At 42.0% G+C, this 27,405-nt stretch overlaps 1 protein-coding gene and 1 long non-coding RNA gene across 3 annotated transcripts in view; both read left to right on the top strand.

Annotated features, from left to right (window-relative positions):
• Positions 1-6,336, top strand: part of KIF20B (kinesin family member 20B) — a 274,317-nt gene extending 267,981 nt beyond the window's left edge. For both annotated transcript variants that reach the window (XM_030203051.1, XM_030203052.1), the window contains exons 30-32: positions 1,874-2,077; positions 5,152-5,250; positions 6,198-6,336. In XM_030203051.1, coding sequence (XP_030058911.1) covers positions 1,874-2,077; positions 5,152-5,250; positions 6,198-6,209 — 315 coding nt within the window. In that variant the 3' untranslated portion in view covers positions 6,210-6,336. The remainder of the gene's footprint in view (positions 1-1,873; positions 2,078-5,151; positions 5,251-6,197) is intronic.
• A 2,792-nt stretch (positions 6,337-9,128) lies between these two features.
• Positions 9,129-25,814, top strand: LOC115470125. The gene is made up of 2 exons (XR_003942127.1): positions 9,129-9,267; positions 24,774-25,814. It is a non-coding gene; the product is annotated as an uncharacterized LOC115470125 (long non-coding RNA).
• Positions 25,815-27,405: the final 1,591 nt, after the last annotated feature.

Genomic DNA, 27,405 nt, shown 5'->3' with positions numbered 1-27,405 from the left:
TATCATTCAACACGAACTCGCTATTCATTCAGAAAAAAAAGTTACCTTCCTTCAAATATCCTGAAAAAAATCAGATCATCCAATTTGTTCCAAAATTTAATTTGATCAATCTTACCCCTAGTTATTTTCATCTGCATATTTGATTCATTTGCTCTCCTTTTCTCAATCTCCCTCCATTTGATTGCAAATTTTACCAAATAATAATCTGACCAAGGTAGTGGCTTATAGGATGTAACAGAAAAATTACAATCTAGAGAATTAAGATAGACTAAAAAAAATTAAGTAAATGCCCTTTCTCATGTGATTTCCTCAAAGATGTTAAACCCAACCAATCCAAAATTAAAAAAAAAATGTCTTAACATCTATCTGATGCAAATGTAAATTAATATCTCATAATATTAAAACTGAGCTATAATTAAGCACATTCCTAAAAGTAAAATCAATAAAAATATCTCTCGCTGCTGACCATTTTCCTAGTGAACAATAGGTTAATATATAGCAGATTTTATCTTTAAAAACTTCATCCTTGACTTCACAAAATTTCCAGTTCAGGGAACTTGATTCTCTCTCTAATCATTAAGTCAAAGAACGTCTTATAAATAATGAGTAATCCCCCTCCGCGTTTTTGTGGTCTTGGTGCATTAGCTATTTTATAACCCAAAGGACATAATTCATTTAACCTAGGATCATCCTTTACAGTCTGCCAGGATTCTGTTATAAATAATATCCTATTTGATGTTAATCTAGCAAATCTTTATTTCTATCTAGTTAAGTACTGAGCTTATATTTATATAAAAGCATGGAATGGGAGTGAACGAATCAGAATCATAACTTTGTAAAGGAACTCTCTACAAATTAGAACTTTTCCTTTTACAATTAAAATTCTTAGTCCCCTTTTCTTTCTCCTAATGTTAGAGGTTGTTCCAGATTTATGCAACAGGAAATAATCTATCAAATTTGAACTGGCAGCTACTCTCCCTAAGTTCCCTCTCATTTCTGAATGATATGTAAAATATACAGGAATACTGTTACCAAGCTGCCCATCTCTCCATTCTTTCAAAAAAAAATACTAACCTAAAAATAAAGTTGCTGTGTAAAGAAGTGTTTCTTTGGCTAGTGCCTTAGGTGATGCGACACAGGGTGCTGAGATTAAATCTTGGCAGTAACTGATGTCAGAATGAGTGGGCAGAGCTTTCTTCCATGCCCTGAAGCAGGAAACCTCCAAACTCTGTCTAGTGTGCAGAGATAGTGAAGAGCTTAGACTGAAAGGACTTTAAATCTCAACAGTGTCTTGATGTCAGAATGAGTGGGCAGAACTTGCTCCCATGCCCTGAAGCAGGAAACAGCTGAACTCTGTCTAGCATGCAGAGATTTGTCTCTGGTACATCTGTTTGATGACAAGGAAGGAAAAATTATGTTCTTACCTAATAACTTTCTTTCCTTGAATCATAGCAGATGAATCCAGAGGCCCACCCTCAGTGATTGCCTTCCTACTGTTTTTAGCTGTTTTCTCTGTTTAATTGCCATTTGTTCCTGCAGGGTTGTTTTTTAGTTGGCTGGTGGTGGTTGTGAGGAAGGAGGAAATCATGGTTCATTTTAACCTCCTGCTTTGTTATTGAAAATACTAACTGACAAGACTGCCTACTGTCCTATATCAGAGCTCATATTTTGTATCTCTACCTGTTGGTAGATGGTCATAACCTACTTGTCTCTGGATTCATCTTCTGTGATTCAAGGAAACAAAATTGTCAGGTAAGAGCATAAGTTTTCCATGAACAACGACAATATTTTAGGTTTCATACAAGAGTGAAAATGCGTAAACAGTAGTTCTAAATGGCCTTTTCTCTAACCTGGCCCTTTTGTAACTTTTCAGGGTCATTCTGAGACAGTACTGGATTCTTCAGAAGTATCCAATGAAAGTGGAAGAGTCAGCAGGTTTCCCAAACCAGAGCTAGAGATTCATTTCACACCCCTTCAACCTAACAAAATGGCAGTGAAGCATCAGGGCAGTGCCTTACCTGTAATGGTCAAAATATCCAGGACAGCCAGAAAAAGGAAGAGTTCAGAGATGGATGAGGTAAGAGTGGGCTTTTGCTTGCTTTTTTTTTTTTTAAACTAGAGCTTTTGTTGCTTGCTGCTTCTGTTGTCAATTATCAATTTAAAATTTCCTATACTTAAAGTATTTTTCAAAACATTCTTTCATAACACATTGTGAGCTTTGAATTGAATGCAGGTTTGGTAATTTGTCTGTCATAGGTAATTTTACTGGAATCTTCTGGTTCCTGTGAAAACATAGCAGGATACTTCAGACCAAGATAGGGAGATGGAAGCTGTTGTGTGGTGTGGTTCTAACTCCCATACTCCTCCCCTCCCCCCCAACCAGTGTTTTTCCCTCACACTGATCAGACAGCACGAAGACTAGAAAAGCTGCAGCACGCCAGGCTCTTCTGTAGCATCCAACCCTGAACTGCCACAAGGACAGTATTACATAGAGAAATTTTACCAGGCACATGAAGTATAATATTGGTCTTTTGATTTCTAACACACTCAGCAAATGCATCCTGATTCTAATCATTTGGGTTCAGCTCACACTTTTTTTCAGCAGTAGCTCAATGCTATAGGTTGTATTCTATAGTTTCATTTCATGTATTAATTTGTAGATTGCCTATCGGGGTAATTCTAGCCATTCATAATGAAACACACATCACCAATACATATGAGAAATAAGTCATAATAAAACAAAATACAGAATTCAAACTAAAGCCAGTTATGATAAAACACTATACACTTCAATAAGAAACTAATTTTATAAACATTCCCAAATCATTTTTAACATCCTTTGAAATAAGGTAATCCATTTCCTATTGCAAAGATAAAGGAAGTAAATTGCACGTCTTGAGGCAAAACAAGAGATAGCACAAATGCAGGTAAACTGCTTTCTAGTACAGCATAATAGAGGAACAGTTAAGTTCTGTCCACTAAAATGTAGCTCTCAGCTAGGAAAATAGTCAAATAGAATAAAGTAACTCTGTACTGTTCCCTATATGTTTAAATATTTAAACATCATACATTTATGCAATTGAAATTTAACAGCCAAAGTAGATCCTGTAAAACAGGCGTTCCATGATCTGTTCCTCCTAAAGCACCAATAATCCAAGCTGCAGCTTCAAGCATCTGCAGCAGATGAATCCAAAGACATGTGGATTATGTCCATCAACAGTAAGTGGAGATAGAGATCACTGACTTGAATACAGTGATGGTAGCTCCTCCTATAGTCAGTATACTTCTGTCTCCAGCAGGCAGATGGACGGACTTCTACTAACTCCTGGATTCATCTATTAGGGACAGGAGTGTTGGCTCAAAAACATGAGGCCTTGGAAGGCTTAAAATGATTGAAATGGGATGTTGAGAGCTGTAGTAAAGGATATGAATTTGGCAAATCATAAGCTTGAACAATTGGGGAAATTGGGTAGGCGCTTCAACCTCTTTTTGCAAACTTCCCCACATTGTCTGGTATACAGCCATTGGATGCTTTTAAGAAATACCTTAACAGAACTCAGCAGAACCAGCTCTGCAAGTTAATAAAATTTATTGTTTGTCTAAGCGAGGAGAGGGGACTCGAAGTTGGTAGTCTGGATGTTTCTGCTATTTTGGAATCGTCTGCCACAGAAGCTCAAAGTAGCTTTGAGTTTGAAAAGGAATTGAATATGGCTATGTGTTTGTACTTCAGGAACTGGTAAGCTTTGTTTCCAGGTCAGAAAATAAGGTCTTTTTGGCAATGCGCCAAGAGACCCTAGCATTGGTGCCTACTTTTTTCTTCATTATCTATTAAATGTATTGTTAAATATTTGGGGGTGGAATCTGGGTTTTCTCTCAGAGCAGTTATGTTCCTTCGATATAGAGAAGTCGGGTCCTTCCCCCTCCCCACCCCTCCTCCCCTGGGTCTCTGGTTTTTGCAGCTGAATGTTCATGATTGATAATGCTAAAAGCCTTTATTTTCTTTGTGTTTCTCCCTCCCTTCTTTTTTTCATTTTGTGGACTGCTGAATCCTAGGATGAATTGTATAGTAACTTCATTTTTTGTTCTGTTACTTGATGACTAATTTGTCTTATGTCTTCCTGGATTATGTTTCCAGTCAAATTTGAATACTTGGTTTATATTTAGGTGTGGGAACAAACAGTTAAAAAAAAAACAGATATTAATTGGACAATTAGAAATGACAACATAGGTAGTGAAGTTCTATTTACCACTTTTTAAATTTTAATTTAGATCAGCGATTTCCAAACCTGTCCGGGGAGAACCCCAGGATATTCACAATGAGTATTCATGAGATCCAGCTCCATAAATTGCCTCCTTGATATTCAGATCTATAGCATGCATATTCATTTGTATATTCTGAAAACTTGACTGACTGGGGTTCCCCCAGGACAGATTTGGAAATCACTGATCTAGATGTCCCATGTCATTGCCAATAGAAGAAATAGACCTATACGTGCAGCTTTTGGCTTAAGTTACAGTGCTTTGCAAGTATCTTCACAGACTTGTACATTTCATATTTCTGCTGCCTAAAAACAATATACAAACCAAAATGCATTAAAATATTACTTTGATTCACTGATTTACCCAATACATTCTACACTTTTTGTGGAGGAGTAATTATAGAAATATTCAACAAATAATTAAGAATAAGAACTGAAGTCTTAATTGCATGGCTTCATATTCTTTGTCCTACCAAACCAAATTTGCTTTGTTTCAAAAAGTTGTCTTAACCAGGTCTATAATAAGTTAGGGACCATTTGTGTGTATTCAGAGGTTGAGTTGATAAAATATTTGTTGATGAATCATGCTGTTTCTGTTGAAGGAGACATGTAAACTTAGGAGCTGCCTAACACTCTGAGATTATACATTTTTTGTAAGCCCAGATGCAACCAGTTTCTGGAGTTAAAGGATGGCCTGAGTGCAGTTTTTCAACAGACTTTAGGTGTCCACCTCTTGTTTGAATGGCCAGAGAAGACTTCTGCAAAGTGGTAGTTTCTGTGTCTAAATGTTGATGTCTGTGGCTTGATATTGAGAAAACTGTGCATGTTCTGGTAAGAATTTGATATCACATATATTGTACTGTAACTCAGTTTGTGCTTTGTGTGTATCTAGGATATGGTGAAGAGTGAAAACAGGAAAAATGCCACGTTGAGCTCTACAATTAGTACACCGCCTTTACAGTACAACACTGCCACTAACAAGGAAGAAAAGGTTTGCCTAATCTCTTCTGCAGGCTTATTTCTTGGTATGAATAGCATATGGAGGTGCTGTATTTCAGAGGCTTGTCATTTTATCTGGTCAGACATTCATCTATCTAAATGATATTTGAACGTAATTTAGGGGTTATTTACAACTGGGTAAAAGTGTGCATACATTCCTCTTTGAATATGCCAGATTTTTAAAGTGAAAGTATATGTACTTAAGTACAAACTCTTTCCCAAGTCTACTGTTTGCAGCATCTCCTCATACAGCAGGTAAACTTACATTTACATATTTGTAAATTTGCCCATATATTATGTGGGTCATTTCTGTGGTACCTTATCTGTAGATGCCCTATGAATAATAAGTCATATTAGGGTAATGAGCTCTGCAGAACCTTTTTTCTTCTCTTCTAGTATGTACAATCCTTGGTTTCCCATTTGTCAGAATGCTTACTAGTTCAGAGGCAGAAGTATATGATCTCGATTCTGTTTGGCAGATCATCTAGAAGTCCTGAAGCAACTCGGACAAGTCACTTATAGAAATCAGACCTCCAAGGTTCTCATGTTGTTTTCTCAGTTTACTAGTCAGCAACCAGTTACTGCTCTCAAATAATGAAGACCCACTTGATTACACTGAAATTAATTTTATTTTCCCTTCCAACATCAAACAGAAAAACAAGGCTGATATTATTATCATTACTGTGTGCAATCTGGGGATGAAAGACATCAGAACTAGTTAGCTTTGGATAGTAAAATATTGAGTTGTGAAAGGAACTTTTACATAATACCATAGTGTCTTTTAAAAGTCAATTAATTTATTCAAACTCTTGATGTTGGGGAGGAGAGGGAAGCATGGATGTTTAGAAAACAAATGCCACCCTTAAGGCACTTAGCAAACAGGGAGGCTAAATGTGCTGTCTGGAGTAATGAGCGTTTCAATCATTTTGTGTCTTCCAGAGTGCTGGCTAGACTGCTGTTTCAAAAGAGCTCCTCTTGAGAAAGCAAACGTCCAGCTCCAGTACACGGTCAATTCGCAAAAAAGACGGGACGTTACAGAAGCTTGGGGACCTTTACATAGCTCCCCTACTATTCTGCAGTCCAAGGTTTGTGCACACTACCTAACTGTATTAAGTTAATATGTATTCTGCTTAAGATAAAGACAAATACCAATGCAGTTTACCACTATTGAATGGACACTCATGGCCAAACTGTGGATGCATCAGCTACTTTGTAAAATTGTAAGTTTTTTGAATACATTTTACAAAAGAACAACAAAATTTCACAGACTGGAGTATGCATTTATGATATGGAATAACTAGATAACTAAAAAAAAATAAAAAGATGAAATGTTTTGCATCATTACTTTATGGTGTTTACGTGAATTAGCCCACGAGAACAACTTAGAAGTGCTGGTTTTAATTCTAGTAACACATTGAATAACCTTTGAATCAGTCATAGCAGGCATCTTCTGGGCATTGATTCTACGGGTTTCTCAAATTTTCTGGTATTATATAATACCCATGAGCTTGATAATTGCCTTGATAAGGCGTTGTTGTTTCTTGGATGCTTGCTTGCAACCAGGCTCTCCAGTTTGACCACACAGATGCTCTATTGAATTGAGGTTAGGGCCTATTTCCTGGCCAGAGCAAGAATATAATCTTTTTATGAGCAAATTATTTGATGCACCATCTTGTTGAAAAATAAATCTGGTGTTTTGCTGAAAGATCATGAATTGATGGACGAAACTTCAGCTTGAGAACATCCCTAACGTACCTGGATGAATTAACAGTTCAATCATCTGGATTCTGCCAATCCCATGCCCAGACATGCCTCCCCCATATCATGACAGTCTCGAGATGATTGAGTGGGTGCCATGCATTCTGGATTAGACATCCCTTTATCATCTTTGGACATACTGAACATCATCATTCCCAAAAATGGAGATTCTTATTACGTCGCACCAAATTACTCTTCCAATCTTCAACTGTCCCCCTCATTGTCTTTAGCCTACTCAACTTTTTTCTTTCTTTGCTGCACATTAAAAAAAAAAAACCTTCCTTTGTGGAGCTCTTAAGTGATTTGCTTCGAGGTAAACTGATACAGATATGCACGTTTCTGACACCTGGTTAATTTCCCAGATAGATGATTTTCTGCTGTACAAGTTGTCTCACAATTCTTCTGTCTGCCTTGGGAGTTGTAGCCTTTTTTCTTCCTCTGCCTTCCTGAGTTGCAGTGCTTACAGTCACCTGAAAACATATGTATAGCTTCTGAACTCCTGAAGCTGTGTCCATGGCCCATTTTCCGAGCAATCTCATGGAAATCATAGCTTTTATTTCTCAAAATAGCAATCTCATGGAAATCATAGTTTTTCTCAAAATAATTGCTGTAGCTCTCTTCTTGGGCAACCAGTCAATCCTTTTTGTAGCTTCATCCTGTAAAGAACAAAATCATGTTCTTACATTATAGATATAATATTTAACAATATTTAATTAAAAATTGCTAAAAATGTTTATTTTTAAATATTATAAATTCTTTAAAATCACAAAACAATGAAATAAGGCTTGGAAACTGTCTCTGGATAAATTAGCATTTGTTTAAACTGGCTTAAGAATGATTGATAATGAATGGCAATATATTACCTTATCAGATAAATTTCTGCCATGTTTCACAAAATGTGGCTATTTTCTCACTTGTTAACAAAAATGTTTTGACATTACAACAATCCACATAGCCATTCTAACTGTAATCAATTCTATTTCACATAAATAAGATAAGCAACTGGCACAGTTGTGGCATAGCCACAATTTTGACTAGCAGTGGAATTTCAGATATTGCACAGTTAGCTGTACTTTGTCTACTTGCAGAACATATAGACTGGACAAAACGTAAGAATTTTGGAGAGATGCCAAGAGATGAGTAATTTTGCAAGAGGAACCCTAGTTTGAAAATAAAGCAATATGGTGGCAATTCTATAAATTGACACATCCTATGTGGTGCCCCAAAACAGCACAGGGAGCACCAATTCTATAACGGTATCAGGGAACCCTGATGCCATTTTAGAATACTAGCGCAAACCCTCATTGGTAAAAGTGTGATGGCTTATGCCAAGTGAGTGGCAGTTTGTAGCAGGGTATGCCTGGATCCGTCCACCAACAGGCGCATTTGATAGTATTCTTTAAAATGCGTGAGTTGATGGGAGACATTCCCACATGCTCCTCCCACATGTACATCCCCTTTTCAGTTGTGTGCTAAGCCACTTACATGTAAGCTTACAGAATAATGCATGTAAATGGCACCTATTCTGCATTTATGTACATCAGATATGTTTAAATGTAGGTGCGCCTTATATAGAATTGCCCATTGAAAGCTTTACATTTTCCAGACCTTTGTGCTGTACAATATTAGGCATCCATAGAGGAAATTTTCAGTATATTTGGCTTTTGTGTTGTCTCTGTTGGTCCAAAGAAAATATTCTTTTTATAAATAAACGTAAGTAAAACACAATATCTGCGAACTGAACCTCTTTCTTGAACTTAAAGTACATTATGGGTCAGAAAATTAACCATAATAGCTCTGTGCTGCCTTAAGAAAAAAATGCAATGAAGGTGCCTGAAATTGGTAATTTAAGCACTTAATTTGTTTTTCCTTTCTGTGCTGACTCCCTCTGTTGCCAGTGAGTTGTAGCTCCTTTGGGAAAGTCATTTAAGTACTATATACCACCAAAGGCCCTGGTCTATATCACATGGGCCTCCTAGTGGGCCAAAGAGTCCCCTGTCTCTTAATGACAACAGATGATATTTGGGTAGTATCTTAAACCATTTATAAAATATGCCCAAACATGAAAACAATTGTATATGTGGATGTCTGTTGTTTTTTTTTTGTAGCAAAGAAATTGATTGAAACAATAACCTCTCACTAAGCCTGTAGAAGCAGGGTCCCATAGAGAATGTGTGCCCAAGCCAAACGAGGCCGGAACAAGCTGTATACTACAGATATCTCATCTCCTCTCGACATTCCTGTCCATTCAGTAAGTGATATTTAGTGTTTGGTTTGGTACCCTGCTTCAGTTTTTACCATGATCATTACCAAAGGTGTAATTTATAGTTATCCTACCAGACCAATTGAGATGCATAGTTTTATGCCTTCCTGCCAGCCAGATATGAGAGAGAACAGGCTTCTCACTAATGTCCAACTTACTATAAATGTAGGTGCAGCAGTTGATAGCATGTGTTGGGCTTGGTACTGCTTGACTAGTAAGAAAGCTTCTGGGCTGTAGACATTTTGGGGTTTCCTTCCCAATAGGGCAGGCTTAGAATCAGGGGCACTTCATCGGACAATAGTCATTTCGGGGCTTTCTGAGTTAACTGTTTGAAATATTTTTGGTTTAATGGGTTAAAATCTCAGTTCACCCAGGAAAAAGTAAGGGAGAACAAAGTTCTTTTGCTGGAACCCTTCAGTTCCTGCAGCCAACAGTCTTTCCTAATGCTGAGACTCGAGCACATCAGTGTCATATACCTGAGCCCTGGTGTTCCACTGGGCAAGCCTATCGCATCTGACATGTATAAATCCTTCGACATACTGAGCAAAGAACAGTGCTGTAATTTGAATTTAAACTTGTTAGAAAAGAATTCACAACCTTCTATATCATTTTTTATTGTATTAGAGAGAGAAATGCGTGAAGAATGAACTTTTTTTCTAGTCCATAATTTTACTGTGAATTATTTGAAGAATGTTGATAAAGATTTAATGTTTGTGGTAATTATTCCTTTTGAGAATAGTTCTAGTGAATTAACACATTTTGAACTGTTGTTGGGTTTCCTGCATATGTAAATGGGTTTGTGGAGCAAAACTTCCAGAGGGATAGCAGTATCAGATGGAAGCTGATGGCTCTTTATAGATTAACCAGCCTGACATATCAGCTTTTGATTCTAGGAAAGTGGACTCTATCCTTAAAGAAATTGGTTAATCTATAAAGTGCCAGTAGCATCTCATTTATGTAGAGCAAAGTTATTTGAAGTTTTTGTAAAGATTGATGATATATGAACATTACTCATTGCACTTGCACTTTCATGTTCAGTGACATTTGTTTCATCGACTCGAGTTGGAAACAGCTGATTTATTCAGCATGTACAGACTTTACGCTTGAGTAAAAGCGCTGTATGAATTTGTTCTGCCAAGGAGATGAAGCTGGTCTCTGCCCAGAAAGGCATGCTTCATGATCAAGCCATTCCATTATAGAATTCTCTTCCTCATCATTTAAAACTTGTTGATCACTGAGTTTTGGAAGGAAAGTGAAAACCATGATTATTTTCATAACTGATGTGTTATAAAGGTTGAACTTCATCCTTGTGTGCAGCTAGAAAGTTACACTGAAAAATAAAATATGTAGAGATAATTGACGTGGATATTTTTGTTTGTTTCTCTGTATTTTGGATTTGTTATGGTATTTATAGAATGTTTTGTGCACCATCTTGAACCTATCTGAAAAAAGCAGATTATAAATTCAGTTCAATGAAATACTTTTACTTTATTTTGCTAATCTTTAATGTATGAGACTTGCTTTCATAGTAACATAGTAGATGACGACAGAAAAAGACCTGCACGGTCCATCTAGTCTGCTCAACAATTATAAACTCAAATGTGCTACTTTGTGTATACCTGACCTTGATTTGTATCTGCCATTTTCAGGGCACAAACCGTAGAAGTCTGCCCAGAACAAGGCCCACCTCCCAACCACCAGCCCCGTCTCCCCCCACTGGCTCTGCCACCCAATCTCAGCTAAGCTTCTGAGGATCCTTTCCTTCCGAACAGGATTCCTTTGTTTATCCCACACATTTTTTAATTCCGTTACCGTTTTCATCTCCACCACCTCCCGTGGGAGGGCATTCCAAGCATCCACCACTCTCTTTGTGAAAAAATACTTCCTGACATTTTTCTTGAGTCTGCCCCCCTTCAATCTCATTTAATGTCCTCTCGTTTTACCGCCTTCCCATCTTCGGAAAAGGTTCGTTTGCGGATTTATACCTTTCAAATATTTGACCGTCTGTATCATATCACCCCTGTTTCTCCTCTCCTCCAGGGTATACATGTTCAGGTGCGCAAGTCTCTCCTCATACGTCTTGTAACGCAAATCCCATACCATTTTAGTAGCTTTTCTTTGCACCGCTTCAATTTTTTTTACGTCCTTAGCAAGATGCGGCCTCCAAAACTGAACACAATACTCCAGGTGTGGGCTCACCAACGACTTGTACAGGGGCATCAACACCTCTTTTCTGCTGGTCACATCTCTCTATACATCCTATCAACCTTCTAGCTATGGCCACCGCCTTGTCACACTGTTTCGTCGCCTTCAGATCCTCAGCTACTATCACCCCAAGATCCCTCTCCCCGTCCGTACATATCAGACTCTCCCCGCTTAACATATACGTCTCCCGTGGATTTCTACACCCTAAGTGCATCACTTTGCATTTCTTTGCATTGAATTTTAATTGCCAAACCTTAGACCATTCTTCTAGCTTTTTCATGTTTTCCACTCCCTCCCAGGTGTCCACTCTGTTACAAATTTTAGTACCATCCGCAAAAAGGCAAACTTTACCTTCTAACCGTTCAGCAATGTCACTCACAAATATATTGAACAGAATCAGCCCCAGCACCGATCCCTGAGGCACTCCACTACTCACCTTTCCCTCCTCCGAGCGAATTCCATTTACCACAACCCTCTGGCGTCTGTCTGTCAACCAGTTCCTAATCCAGTTTACCACATTGGGTCCTATTTCAGCCCTTCAAGTTTATTTAAGAGCCTCCTGTGGGAGTGGAGGAGTGGCCTAGTGGTTAGGGTGGTGGACTTTGGTCCTGGGGAACTGAGTTCGATTCCCGGCACAGGCAGCTCCTTGTGACTCTGGGCAGTCACTTAACCCTCCATTGCCCCATGTAAGCTGCATTGAGCCTGCTATGAGTGGGAAAGTGCGGGGTACAAATGTAACAAAAAAAAAAAAAGCTTTGCTGAAATCTAAATAGATTACGTCCATAGCATGTCCACGATTCAATTCTCTGGTCACCCAGTCAAAGAATTCAATGAAATTCGTTTGGCACGATTTCCCTTTGGTAAAACCATGTTGTCTGGGATCTTGCAACTTATTGTCTTCCAGGAAATTTACGATCCTTTCCTTCAGCATCGCTACTTCAGCGTTACTACTGAACTCAAACCCAAACACTTGCCATTTTCTGGCCTATGAACCCATTTAATAGCACTGATCTAATCTCATGTGGCACCTTTCATGAGCATTCATTCAGCTTGTTAAGAGGTAGCAAATCATTCAGAAATTGACTAGCTTCATAGTCATCTCTGCCATGAAGTGATTGTTTATGAGCTCTACTCTTCCTACCGTTTGCATTCACACTGGGAGGGGTGGCCTGCAAGTGCAGGGCACTAAGTAAACAATCTCTTTAGCTACTACTGAAAAGGTATGAGCTAAATCCAAAAATCCTTCTTCCACTGCTGTCCATTCAGTGGGAAAGCGTGGGTACAAATGTAACCAAACAAAAAAAATTCTAACATATTTTATCAGCAAAGGGCTCAAGGGTTGCATGCTGCTTGCTGGTGATGATGATGGGTAGGGATAGCTTTGAGCTACAGTATCATTTGTTTTAAGGCTAAGATGGAAGTTATCGGGCAGTGTTGTAGGGTTCAGACTGCAAGCTGTCTCTGGCTGCAGTGGTAGACAGCTGCTTCATCATTTGTAATTGAGGGCTATGAGTGCAGCGCAGCCTATTCATTCTTTCCATTAAGAGCCAGAGTGAAGTGTAGCTCTTCTAGGTACATATTTCCTGGAAGTTCTGGAATAACTCCAGGCTGACTTTTGTATTTGTTTTTTTCCAGTGGGACCTCTTCTCCTGGGGAATTGCCAGTCCTCATTGCTTTGGGAGGGCTTACTGTACCCATTTCCCTCCCTTCCCCTTTTTCTTGTTTTTCTTCCTCTATTCTTGGGTTGCTGGCTCTCTTAAGCAGGCAATTGCCACAAAAGGAAATAGTTTGCACCCCTAATTTTACGATGATGCTGGAATTAGGGCATTACATCTGAGCACAGTCTTCTCTTGCTCACTTGCTCTGCTATATCATGGTTTGTTTCTTATCTACTCCCTGTCTATCCTAAAGGTTGTTTATATCGACACCAGTCTCAATGAGTGGATAGGGGATAGTTGTTCTTGTCCTTTAACTGAGAGTTTAGATCATATTCCCAGTCAATAAAACCTTCCTGATTAACCAGCCCTGTGGCTTTCAGATTGAGGCTTGTTTTTATTTCTGCTTCTATGATCAGCAAAGAAATCCCCCCTGCCTTCCCCTCACCCCCCCTTAAATAAAAAACAAAAAACTTTTCACAACCAAAACATTCACCCAAAAACTGCTTCCCTAAAGAAAACAGGCTTTTGCAAAGACTTCTTTCAAAAATAACACAGGATTTTACCATTTTGAGAAGGCTTCACTCAAGCAAAACGATCTGTCAGGGTCTCACAGCTTTAGTCCCTTCATATGGCTGCTATCTTGCCTGCTTTCAGCTTTTTATATTGTGGATAGCTCCACTTTCGTTGCTTGGGGGACCAGCTCTCTGTTGATCTCCACAGCTTGGAAACTATGGTCTGGAATATGGATTTTTTTCCTGTCTTCTTTCTAATGATGAGACATAATACCTCATTACATGAGGATAGACAGATTCTGAGTTCCAGGTCACCTGAGTTACTATAGCTTTGATTCCTGGTATCCTCTGTTGGGCTGTGAAAAAAAGGATTGCTGATTCGGTGGCTGTAGACAAAAGGAGCCACGTCATGGCATGACCCAGTCCTCAACTGCTGGACCTGCTTGTCTCATTCACTTCATTCTGTACCTGTGTTTCTTCCTCTCTCAACTCTGGGTGGTGATGGAGAGGAAGTTATATGGTTTCTTAAATTTGAAGTTCACAGTTTTCTTGGTTGTAGGTCCTTTCTTTGCTTTGACATTGCTAGACCTACACCATCCCTTTAGTACAGTGATGTCATAAGATTCTGTCTCTATCTGCTGGTAGTGTGGCATAAATCCACATGTTTGGACTGGTCTATCAGGATTCAAGAAAAGAAAACTAAACAGAAGTCAAAATGTCTCCTTATCACTTTCCCCGAGATGATCCATGAACTGCTTTGATTTGTATTGGTACTTTTAGTTTGCTGTTGTGTGTGTATGCATGTACCGTGATGTGAAAAAGTCTCCCTCCCTCCCCCCCCCCCCCCCCCCCCCCACAAATTTCTCATACTGCATATTTCTCACATTGAATGTTTTCTGATTAAGCAAAATTTAATATTAGACAAAGGAAACCTGATTAAACACATAGTACTTAAATTATTACTGCATTTAGTTAAGGAACAAAGTTTATTCAGCAACCATGTGAAAAAGTAACTGCCCCCAAAACTTAACTAGTTAGATCAATAGTTGTGACCAAACACTTCCTATATTTTGATATCAGTCTTTCACATTACTGTTGAGGAATCTTAAGAACATAAGAATAGCTGTACTGGGTCAGACCAATGGTCCATCTAGCCCAGTATCCTGCTTCCAGCAGTGGCCAATCCAGGTCACAAGTATCTGGAAGCAGGGGCATAACCACGGGTGGGCCTGGCCCATCCAATTTGGGGTCAGGCCCGCCCAGCAGCAGTGTTCCTGCACGGCGATTCCGGTCGCAGGCTCGGCTCGCAGCGATTCCCGCACGCTGCTGCCTGCCACTCAACAATCTCCTTGTTTTTTGTTACATTTGTACCCCGCGCTTTCCCACTCATGGCAGGCTCAATGCGGCTTACATGGGGCAATGGAGGGTTAAGTGACTTGCCCAGAGTCACAAGGAGCTGCCTGTGCCTGAAGTGGGAATCGAACTCAGTTCCTCAGTTCCCCAGGACCAAAGTCCACCACCCTAACCACTAGGCCACTCCTCCACTGTAGCTCCTCCTTGCAGCTTCTAAGCGCTAACCCGGAAGCCTCTCCTCTGCCACAACTTCCGGTTTCTGCCCAGTCAAGATGCGGCAGAGGAGAGGCTTCCTGGTTAGCGCTTAGAAGCAGCAAGGAGATTGTTGAGCGGCAGCTGGCAGGCAGCGTGTGGAAATGCCTGCGACCGGAATCGCTGCGAGCTACAGGAACAATGCTGCTGGGCGGGCCTGCAAGGAGGGTGAGGGAAGATGTGGTGAAAGTTGCTGCACGGGGGAAGGGATGATGGGGAAAATATGTTGCACGGGGGAGGGAAGACGGGGGACAGCAGCTGAACAGGGGGGAGGGAAGATGGAAAGATGAGGCATGGTGGGTGGGGGAGATGTTGCACGGGGGAAGAAGGGAGAGATGCAAAGGGGTGGAGGGGTGAGGAAGGGAGACGTCTTGGCTGCATATGAGGTGGAGGGGAGGGAGACATGCTGCATAGAGACAGGATAGGTGGTGAGAGGGGGAGAAGTGTTGAACATAGGGGTGGAGAGGAGAGAGAAATGGTGGGTATAGGGGTGTAGGAAAGGTAGACATGTTAGACATGATGATAGAGGGGAGGAAGGTAGAGATGCTGTATGAGAAGGGGAGAGAGATGTTGGACCCAGAACACAAAGGAGAGGGAGAGAGAGATGGTGGACAGTGGGAATGAGAGGGGGAGATAGACATGGGGGTGGATAAGAGGGAGGGAGAGGTATACAGTAGGTGGTGAGGGGGGAAAATGCTGGGCCATGGGGGTGAGGACAGGAATGAAGAGAAAAGGGGCAGGAAAATATAAGGCTACCAGGGTAGAGTGGGGAGCGGATCAGACACTGGTAAGAAGGGTGGAGGGAGGAAGACGATGGGAATGGTGGAACCCAGTGGGAGAGGCAAAGAGAGGGGGTGGCAAGGAAATGAATGCGAGAGAGTGATTACAGAGGGTAGAAATATGGTAATGGGGAGTAGATTAAAGATAAAAGAGAAAGTAGGGATGGGGAGAGCTAGTGGGTGAAAGAAGAAGATGGAAATTTGATAGGTAGTTGAAAAGTAAAAAGGAGATGAAGAAGGGTGAGAGAGGCAGAAAAGAGCTAGGGAACAGGAGAGAGGCGAAAAGACAAATGGACTGCAGCCGCTTGAAGAAGAATTAGCAGACAGAGGAAAGCAGACGAGAAATTGGAACCAGTAAGATGGAAAAATAAAACGTCCAGACAACAAAGGTAGAAACAAAGCATTTTATTTTGAATGTTTTATGTTTAAACGATTTTTATTAAATGTTCACATAAGGTAAAGCAACACAACCTCATGTACCTATAACATCAACATAACATCTTATACAGTAACAACCCAAGGCTGTCCCATACCCAAACAGTTGCACCCATACAAACCCCCGTTCCCCTCCCTTCCTTCCTCCTCCCTCCCTAAACTGCCCCCTATTCCCTATGTCCCACAAAGATCTCCTTAAACCAACCCATAGAACAACAACAGTATGCATATGAACACCTTCCACATTCCAAACCCAAAGAGAATTTGACACCAATGTATATCATTTGAACATTGTGACTCCCAACTTTATTTTGAATGTTTTAAATGGAATATGTTAGCTTTTGGAAATGTGCATAGCAAATGTCTTTCCCTATCATCAAGCCGATCAATCCATAGACTGGTGGGTTGAGTCCATCTACCAGCAGGTGGAGATAGAGAGCAATCTTTTGCCTCCCTATATGTGGTCATGTGCTGCCGGAAATTCCCCAGTATGTTCTCTATCTAGCAGGTGTGTGATCACACAGCAGCAGCTCTGGCTAGGTCTCCAAGCCTAATTGTTTAGGTTTTGTTGAGTACCTGGGGTTGATGGCTCTTCGTGAGCAAGTGCAAACCTGGTGGTGCCAGGTCCCTCCTTTTCTCCCCCCTCCCGCTGGCTCCGTTTAAAAAAAAAAAAAAAAAAAAAACTGAAAAATAGACGTCCTTGAGAGAAGGACGTCCTTGGTTGCAGCTACTCACTGGGACTCCAAATCGTTGCAGCTCGGAGCGAGAAGCAGGTAATTTTACCTTTTCCTAGCGGGCAGGTGGTTCCCCGAACGGTCTCCACGTGGCTATGGCATCGGATGGCAAGGGCGCGAAAAGACGCTCCCCGGACCGCGTGCGCGCGTCTAGTGGGGAAGCGGGGGGGGGGGGTTCAAAGGCAGAGACGCCTTTCTTGGGTGCCTTTTCGAAATCGGGAGAGTTCCTCGGGTTTTCCTCCAGTGCGGTGGTTTTTCCCGCCTTAGGCGCCCATCCCCTGCTGGCCGCCCTCCCGGTTGGGCCGGCCACGCTGCTCGGTCAGCTCCTTCCTGGGCCGCCCTTGAGGTGGGAGACGTTAATGCTATGGTCACCCTTGACTCGGGTGACAGTATAAAGTCGGTGAAATTAAAGCGCCATTCTTCCCGCTCCGCGGAGTGTCGCAGCAGACGCCATTTTAGATGCGCAGCGCGCCTCTCCTCCACTCTTGGGAGCACAGGTTAAGAGTGCCTCTAGGGCCGTGGCCCAGGCTGCAGAAGTGCACAGACTGGGAGGGTTTCTCCCCTGACTTTATTTTACTGCTGCATCAGGCTTTCCTTATGCAAAACGCTGCCCCTGCTCCTCTGTCTGATAAGGGTGATGAGGCTTCCATGGTCAAGCGCCCTCGGGTGGATCTCCAGGCCCTAGGGGACTCGGTCTCCTCTGATGTGGATGAGGGCAGCGTATCTGAGTTCTCCCAAAGGTCCTTAGGGGATTCTGTGGAGGAGACTGATCCCCACTCGGATGGAGCGGATGACCCCTCTGCAGCGCGGCTTTTTCGCTCAGAGGATTTGCCCAACCTGTTAGTGCAGGCCATGCGCATTCTGAAAATTTCCTCTCCAGAGGAAGGCCCTCTCTCAGCCTCAGCTGGCTCTGCCATTATGCTGGGAACTAAGCGCCCGCCCAGAACCTTCCACGTTCATGAAGCCATGCAGACTTTAATTTCGTCTCAGTGGGATGCCCCTGAAGCGAGCCTTAAGGTAGCCAGAGCCAGTCCCGTCTGTACCCTCTGCCTGAGGGTGAACGGGAGGCCTTTCTCTGGCCTACAGTAGACTCTTTAATCACTGCGGTGACTAAGAAGACGGCTCTGCCGGTGGAAGGTGGCACTGCCCTGAAGGGCGCTCAGGACAGGAGATTGGAGGCGGCCGCCCTGAGCTTGCAAGCCTCGGTTTGCGGCTCCTGTGTGGCCAGGGCATGCCTGACCGTTTTGCAGCGGGCTTCCCCTTCGGATTCTTTCTTGAGGGCGGACTGGCCGGCCCTGGAGTCGGGCCTGGCCTACTTGGTGGCCTTGCTGTATGATGTCTTGAGAGCCTCGGCTAAAGGTATGGCTCAGACAGTTTCTGCCCGGCTGTGGCTTATGCACTGGTCGGCTGACCGTGCCTCAAAATCTCGCCTAGCCAAGTTGCCTTTTAAAGGCAGGCTGCTCTTTGGGGACGAGCTGGAGAAGATCGTGACCAAGCTCGGCACATCTAAGGGCAAGAGGTTGCCGGAGGTCAGGACTCAGGCCGGCAGTGCTCGCCCTGATCCCTCCAAGGGCCAATTTCAGGAAGCCTGTCGGTATCACCCAGGCAAGTCGGCCTCCTCTTCCTCCTCTTCTTTCAAGCGGAACTTCTCCCCCAAGCAGCATTCCTTTCGCAGGGACCGCCGTCCCGGAGGTTCTTCCGGCCCTCCCCCAGGGTCTTGTACCCAATGACGGGGCCCTGGTCCATGCCCCAGAGCAGATCGGAGGACGGCTATCCTCGTTTCTGGGCAAGTGGACCAGGGTAACTTCAGACGCTTGGGTTCTGGAAGTCGTCAGAGACAGCTACAAACTAGAGTTCTGCCGGCCCCTAAGAGACGGGTTCGTAAACTCTCCCTGCAAGTCTCCAGTCAAGGCGGCAGCAGTACAGCAGACTTTGGACAACCTGCTCCGCCTGGGCGCGGTGGTCCCAGTGCCAGTAGATGGCCCTCTGCGGCTGCCAGTGGAGCGGGGCCTCTTGCATCAGGGCCCCGTGATGATGGAGGATCCCTCCCCCTTTGGTCTTACGGCCTGGCTCTTGAGCGGAAGCGGCTGAGGAAGAAGGGCTTCTCAGACAAGGTCATCGCCACTATGCTGAGAGCGAGGAAGCGCTCTACTTCTACCACTTACACCAGGGTTTGGCGTACCTTTGCGTCGTGGTGCGAGGCAGGCTCTGTATCGACCTTCACTGCTCCAATATCTTCAGTGGTGGCGTTCCTGCAAGAGGGACTGGAGAAAGGCCTGTCGCTCAGTTCGCTGAAAGTCCAGGTGGCGGCTCTAGCTTGCTTCAGGAGTCGTCTGAAGGGGGCTTCCCTGGCTTCACAGCCAGATGTGGTGCGCTTTCTCAAAGGAGTTAATCACCTGCGCCCTCCTCTGCACTCGATAGTGCCTACGTGGAATCTCAATCTGGTGCTACGGACCTTGCAGAAGCTGCCCTTCGAGCCCTTGCCAAGGGCAACGCTGAAGGACCTGACGTTGAAAACGGTCTTCCTGGTGGCTATTACCTCAGCCAGAAGAGTTTCCAAGCTCCAGGTGCTCTCGTGTAGAGAGCCGTTCCTGCAATTCACTGAGGCAGGAGTGTCGATTCGCCCAGTGCCTTCCTTCCTGCCCAAGATTGTTTCTCGGTTCCATGTGAATCAACAGCTTTGCCTGCCCTCCTTTCGTAGGGAGGATTACCCAGAGGAGTACCCTGCGGTCAAATACCTGGATGTTAGACGGGTCATCCTCAGATACTTGGAAGTGACCAATGATTTCCGGAAGTCGGATCACCTGTTCATGCTGTTCGCAGGCCCTCGTAAGGGTCTGCAGGCATCTAAGCCTACGGTGGCACGTTGGGTCAAGGAGATGATCGCGGCAGCTTATGTGGCGGCAGGGAAGATTCCGCCTATTCAGCTGAAGGCACACACTACTAGAGCACAAGCAGCCTCAATGGCGGAGTCCAGATATGTCTCCTTGGAAGAGATTTGCAGAGCGGCTACTTGGTCGTCGGCTCTTACCTTCTCATGACATTACCGCTTGGATGTGGCTGCTCGGGCCTAGGCCCAGTTTGGGGCTTCAGTGTTGCGTTCAGGGATTTCCATGTCCCGCCCTGGGTGGGTTCTGCTTCAGTACATCCCACCAGTCTATGGATTGATCGGCTTGATGATAGGGAAGGTAAAATTATGTATCATACCTGATAATTTTCTTTCCCTTAATCATAGCCGATCAATCCATAGCCCCTCCCAGATATCTGTATTGTTTGTGTTCTGGTTATATTTCAGGTTCAAGTTCAGTCTTCAGTTCCTGTTCATGAGGACTTCGTGTTCAAGTTCTTCCCATTGAAGTTTCTTCGAGTTGAGACGATTTTGTGTTAGTGAGCTGCTGCTTCCTCTCCCCCCGTTTCGGCGGTGGCTGGATTGATAACTAAATTATGCCGGCGCTCCCTCCCGCTTCGTGCGGCTGTAGGGTAGCTTTGTATCCCTCCCGCTTTGGCGGTTGGAGTAAGCCAGCTCCTCCCGCGGTTGCGGTAGCAGGATAAGCCAGTTCCCCCCGCGTCGGTGGGTGTGGTTTCCCGCCCACCGCCCCGGCGGTGGTGCGCTGGAATATTTCCCCTCCCCCGCTTCGGCGGTGGTGAGCTGGGCAGAGTGTCCCTTTGTGGGTGTAATTCTTAAGTGCTGAGTCCTGCGGATGGAGCTTTGATATCGACATACTGGGGAATTTCCGGCAGCACATGACCATATATAGAGAGGCAAAAGATTGCTCTCTATCTCCACCTGCTGGTAGATGGACACAACCCACCAGTCTATGAATTGATCGGCTATGATTAAGGGAAAGAAAATTATCAGGTATGATACATAATTTTACCTTGTAATGTGTTCTGTAGAAAAGGAAATGCATCTCTGTTTTATGTCTCCAGTGTTGCAGTAATGCTATGTTTAACTTCTTGGGGTTCCCTTTCAATTTTGTCTAAATATTTTTATTTCTAATTTGTGATCCCTTGTTCTGTATTTGGTGAGGGTCTGTTGGTGTGATAGTAATGGCAGGTGGGAAATTGGAGGGGAGGCAAAGAGGAGAGGGAATCAGGGAGGGGAGCCCTCCTTTATTTTCTGACCTGGGCCCAAGCAGGTCTAACACCAGTCCTAACCCTTGCTGTATAGCTGGTGAGGATTCCCAGCCATCCCCAGCTAAGGACCTCCTCCAAAGGCGGCCAGAACTCCCTTCTACCAAGCTCTGGCAACAGTATCCTTGAGTCATCGACAGCTAAGCATGTGTGGGGTGCTGGCATCAGTGGCTTAGGGTCATTGTTGCAGCCTGCCAAGCTTGGTAAAAGAGAGTTCTGGCCACCTTCATAGAAAGTTCAACTGACTGAGCTTGAGGATCCTCATTAGCTAAAGTATTTATATTTTGAGGTGGTGGTAGGGCGGAGCAGAGAAAATTTTGTGCCCACCCACTTTGGGCTCAGGCCCACCCAAAACTGGCTGTCTGGCTACGCCACTGCCTGGAAAAAACTCATTTAGTAGTAATATTCCATGCTACCAATCCTGGGGCAAGCAATGGCTTCCCCCATGTCCATTTCAATAAGACTGTACACTTTTCCTCCAGGAACTTGTCCAAACCTTTTTAAAAGCCAGATAAGCTAACTGCTGTTACCACATCCTCTGACAACAAGTATCAGAGCTTAACTATTCTTTGAATGAAGAAATATTTCCTCCTATTTGTTTTAAAAATATTTCTATGTAATTTTATTGAGTGTTCCCTGGTCTTTGTACTTTTTGACAGAGTGAAAAATCAATTCACTTTTACCCATTCTACACCACTCAGGATTTTGTAGAAGTCAATCATATCTCCCCTCATCCATCTCTTTTCCAAGCTGAAGAACCCTAACCTCTTTAACCGTTCCTCATAATGGAGGAGTTCCATACCCTTTATCATTTTGGTCGCTCTTCTTTGAATCTTTTCTTATTCCGCTATATCTTTTTTGACATAAAGCGACCAGAACTGAACGCAATACTCAAGGTGCAGACGCACCATGGAGCGATATAAAGGCATTATAGTATTTTCGGTCTTTTAACTATCCCTTTCCTACTAATTCCTGGCAATCTGTTTGCTTTTTTGGCTGCTGCCACACACTGGGCAGAAGATTTCAATGTTTTGTCTACAATGACACCTAGATCTTTTTCTTAAGAGCTGACTCCTAAGGTGGACCTAGCATCAAGTAGCTATGATTTGGATTGTTCTTCCCAATGTGTACGTCACTTTGCATTTGTACACATAAATTTCATCTGCCATTTGGATTCCTGGTATTCCTATTTCCTAAGGTCTTCCTGCAGTTTTTCATAATCCGCATGAGTTTTGACAACTTTTAGTAGTTTTGTGTCATCTGAAAATTTAATCACCTCACTCTTAGCCTACTGTTCTTTGCAGAACTGCTTTAAGACACATTGTTGTAGGTTTTCATACATGAACTCATTTCAGGTCCTACCACAGTATCTATATTGGGTGTAAGACAGGACTTTGACTAGGTTAATGCAAAGCTTTAATTTGTCTGTCATCCATTCAGATGTGAACTTTTGTGTTTTGGATCATTGCCTTACTACATAACCCAATTTTGCTTCAGCTCACAGACAGATGACTGGACATTCTCAAGATTGTTCTGTAGGGTTTCTTCAATAACATTTTCCAGGTCCTGAGGCAGCAAAGAATTCCCACACCATCATGCCAGCACTGTGTTTAATTGTTGGTATGATCATACTGTAAAATGCTGTATTTGCGTTATACCAGATATAATGGGACCTATGTTTTTGTTTTTTTTGTTTTTTTACATTTGTACCCTGCGCTTTCCCACACACGGCAGGCTCAATGCTGCTTACATGGGGCAATGGAGGGTTAAGTGACTTGCCCAGAGTCACAAGGAGCTGCCTGTACCTGAGGTGGGAATCGAACTCAGTTCCCCAGGACCAAAGTCCACCACCCTAACCACTAGGCCACTCCTCCACTTGTTGTCCAAAGAATTCCACTTTTGACTTGTCTGTCTACAGAGTATTTTCCCAAAAGGCGTGGGGATCATCCAGGTGTGCAAATGACACAAACATAGATGTAACTCTTGGATAGCAGAGGTTTCCACCTTGCTACTTTAATAACTTTCCCATAAGTCCTATTTTTGCCCAATCTCTTTCTTAATGTGGAGTAAATGACACTGACCTTAGCTAAGGTTAGAAAGACCTGCAGTTATTTGGATGTTGAAGTTAGTGACTTTCTGGATGAGTTGTCACTGTGGCCTTGGAGTAATTTTAGTAGCCCAGCCACTTATTAGAAGATTCACTACTGTTCCAAGCCTTCTTCATTTTGAGATAATGGCTCTTACTGTGGTCTAGTTGAGTCCCAGAGGTTTAGAAATAGTCTTGTAATTCTTTCCAGACTGATATTACACAATTTTTTTTCTCATCTCTTCTGGAATTACCTTTGATTGTGGCATAGCATTCTTGTAGAAACATTGTGATGATTACTTCTTTGTCATGGTAAGGTTCAGTATATAGCGAGGTTTAGATTCAACAGGGCTGGATGCAATCGAGCCTTTGCTGTGTTCAATCATTTGAATTATCAATTAAATTTGGTTAATTGTTTGAGTAACTACTTTTTCACGAGTGATATTTATTTATTTGTTACATTTGTACCCCACATTTTCCCACCTATTTGAAGGCTCAATGTGGCTTACATAGTACCGTGAGGTGATAGCCACCTCCAGTGGAAAACAAATACAGAGTGATGCTATTGTCAGTGATATGGGTGTTTGATAACTTTGTTCCTTAAATAAATGTTGTAATTTAAAAATGAACTGTTTAAATGAATGTTCTGTTTATTCAGGTTTCTTTTGTCTTACATTATATTTTGTTTAGCAATGAAAATCCATTCAGACAGACATATGTGCAATAATAAGGGAAATCAGGAGGAGAGGGAACTTTTTCACATCACTGTGTGTATAAAGAAAAACAAGTTCTGTTTTTGAAGAATTTAAACTACTAATATTATTGTTAAAAGCTTGGAGCAGGAAATGGGTGTGTACTACTGGAATGTATTCCTGGTAGTGGTGGCTGTATGGGAGTGTGAAGCAGTAGTGGGGAGATGTAGCTTCTGGAGACTCTGTGACCTGGAAGCGTTGTCATTGTCATAGCAATGATAGCCGTGCTGATGCAACACTGGCATTTCCTGCTCCTGGTCTGTCAGGTGCTTCCTATCCCTGTCCCTGAATCCTGCTACCAGATTCACAACCAGGACACACTGAAGATAGGCCCAGTGTTTACTTCAACCCTACCTGACCCTACAGCCACAATACCAGCCTCCAACATGATCATCCCTAGTGATCCAGCCCCAGATTCTGCTGTGGCAAGGGAGCAAGGTTGAAAACTAAACATTAAACTTATACTTGTCTATTAATGGTAAGATATAGTTTATATTTCTCATATAGATGTATATGAAACCTACTAAAAGATGGCTATACAAATTTGTTTTCTTTTAAAAACAAAAGGCAAAAATAACTACTTTTTTTTTCTAGATTATGACTAGAAATGAAAAAGAAAGTGATCACCTTATAATCAAGAGAAGGCTACGATCAAAAACCGCCAGATGACTGTCATTTAAACGTGTGTTTTGTTTATTGTAAATATTAAATATAATTTACTATGTAGTTTTAAGGCTGTATAAAATGTGCAGTATTTGGAAATAATTGAAAAATTGCCTATTAAAGGCATAGCATAATCATAAAGCACATGTACATACCATACTAGTCAGACTGGTGTACCAGGTATTATGGCAAATACCAGGGCTCTCACTGAGCAGAATTAGTTGTCCCCTTCTGATTACTTTTGTGTCTTAATTTGCATTTTCAGTACTTACCATCTATGGTGCAGGAAAACAGTTTTTTTTCTGTATCCGTGCATTTTCCATTGATATTTCCTATATTAACCAACAAAGATGAACAAACGGGGACACTAACCTCTCTGCAGAGATTAGTCCACCTAAAGACACCTGGTTATAAAAGTTAATGTAATATTTAAGTTCATTACTCCTAATTGATTCTGTTGATCTAGGACTGAGCGATTGAAGCTTTGCATGTAGTTTATTGTTTGTAAGGGATAGCATTGAATTTTGATTAGAGATTAGCAAATTGACAGATACAGAAGTTACTTATTCCTTTACTTGAGTAATCATTGATAATGGAGAAAAATTGAAGTAAGCCTATACTACGTCAAAATTAGATTTACTATTCCTAGATCTTAGTGCAATATATGTATTTCATGGCTGGGAAAATCCAGGGAGCCATGTCATTGGGGGCAACTTTAAAAAAAATAATAATAAGTAAGAGTAAAATCAGAAAATAACAAAGAAAACCACAGCAGCAAAAACTGAGGAAAATTTTTTCCATGGTTCCTTAATGTTTTCTAGATATCTTTCTACTCGGATGTGTCTTTTTGTATTAACTGTATGTATTTCATTTCTTCATGTGTCGATGACATGTTACAGAACACTGAGCAGTGGGCATTTTCTTAATGTTTGTTTATTTCCTTGTTTCCATTAAATGTCAGAATTAAGCTCATATGTGATGTATTTCCTTTTGTGCTGGATAGTATAGGTGTATGATATACTGTCCAAACTATAACAACCATTTACATTTTACGTTTTAAAACGCATGAGAAAAACTTACATTGCACACTGGTTTGAATGTGGGAAGTTTTATACATGTATAATCAGTCTCCAATTTTATGTAGTTTTTTTTACATCTAATATTGAGGTAGAATCTCACATTTAGTATCTTAATGGTTCCACTAATTAAAAAAAAAAAAAAAAAACCCCAATACAAACAAAAACCTGCAAAATGACCAAAATAGTGTAAGAAAAAAAAAAAATAAAAGGAAGGGTTTTTGCAGAATCATTAGAGTCCTTGTTTTCTCATACTACTTCAGACACATTAACTAGAGCTAGCTAGAGGGGCCATATTTACTGTAATCAGGTGCAATGTTCCTTTTGTCATCTTCTGTTGAAGCATCCTGGGTTGAAGTAAATGAAGCAGCAATATGATTTAAAATTATATATAAAGAGGACGGTTTTGGCAATATGATCTAAAATTGTATATAAAGAGGATTTTCAAGCTCTGCAGGTTGGAACAAAGATTGAAAATTGGGTCAAAGCCCGTGTGTAAAGTTTAAAAAGAATCAAAACTTCCCTGGAGTAAAAAGTAATGTGATCACTTGCACCTGCTCCTTCTATCCATAGAATTTAATGAAATATATGCTTGAAGTTTTGATAACATCCTCTTATTGCAGCTAAAAATATATATAATTCACAGCATGCTTATTTGTGGCTAAGAGCAATCTACAGACAGCTAATTTAGGCTCGGTTTTAAAACATTGTAGTAAAATGCGCAATTTTACCACAGAATTCACTTACCTGTGGACCAAGTTGGACCAGCTATCTATAAAAAGGCCAGACCAGTGCATTAAAAAAATACTCTTGCTCTCTTTTTTACTATTGCTCCTCCAATCATTTTTCCACATTAATTCATCCCATCTTCCACTCCCCTCTCTCCCCTACCCCCACCACACACCCCCTTAACTGCTGGGGGGACCTGGCAGCGCTATAGAAATGCTAAGTAGTAGTAGTAGTAGTGTGATCAAATATGCAGTCCTGTCCCAGCAACTCGCATATAACCATAAAACCTCTGCTTGGGGGGGCTGAGACTGCTATTTTGATTCAACGTGCCTCTAGTGCAGGGGTGCCCAGGAATCGCTCCTGCTTTCTTCCCCCAGTTACCCACCAAGGAGACCATTGGTAAGTTCATGGAGGAGGGGGGGTTAATTCAGAAAGTGAATCCAATAACTGAGGAGTAATTCTTAAAGCGCCAGACCCTTTAAGTTGTTCTCTGGTAGCATCAGGCCATCCATTAGTAGCCCAGTGCTGCTGGGAATAGAACATAAATGCCCCCTCTGAGATGGTGTTAGCTTTCCTTGAATAATGCAGTTTGGTTTGCGCAAGTTGGCTGTTTGTTTTTTTATATAATAGCTGCTTTGCATCCATTTGTATGCATTTTAGTTAGTGTGATGTAAAGAAAATTGTGTGTTAAAGGCAATTAATGTTTGCAAAATGTGCTTATTCCTTTAAAGTATCTTTACACTTTCCCTATTAATGTG

Source organism: Microcaecilia unicolor, chromosome 5 (genome assembly GCF_901765095.1).
Source record: "Microcaecilia unicolor chromosome 5, aMicUni1.1, whole genome shotgun sequence".
Classification (NCBI taxonomy): Eukaryota; Metazoa; Chordata; class Amphibia; order Gymnophiona; family Siphonopidae; genus Microcaecilia; species Microcaecilia unicolor.
The sequence above is the reverse complement of the archived record's forward strand: the minus strand, read 5'-3'. Positions and strand labels throughout refer to the sequence as shown.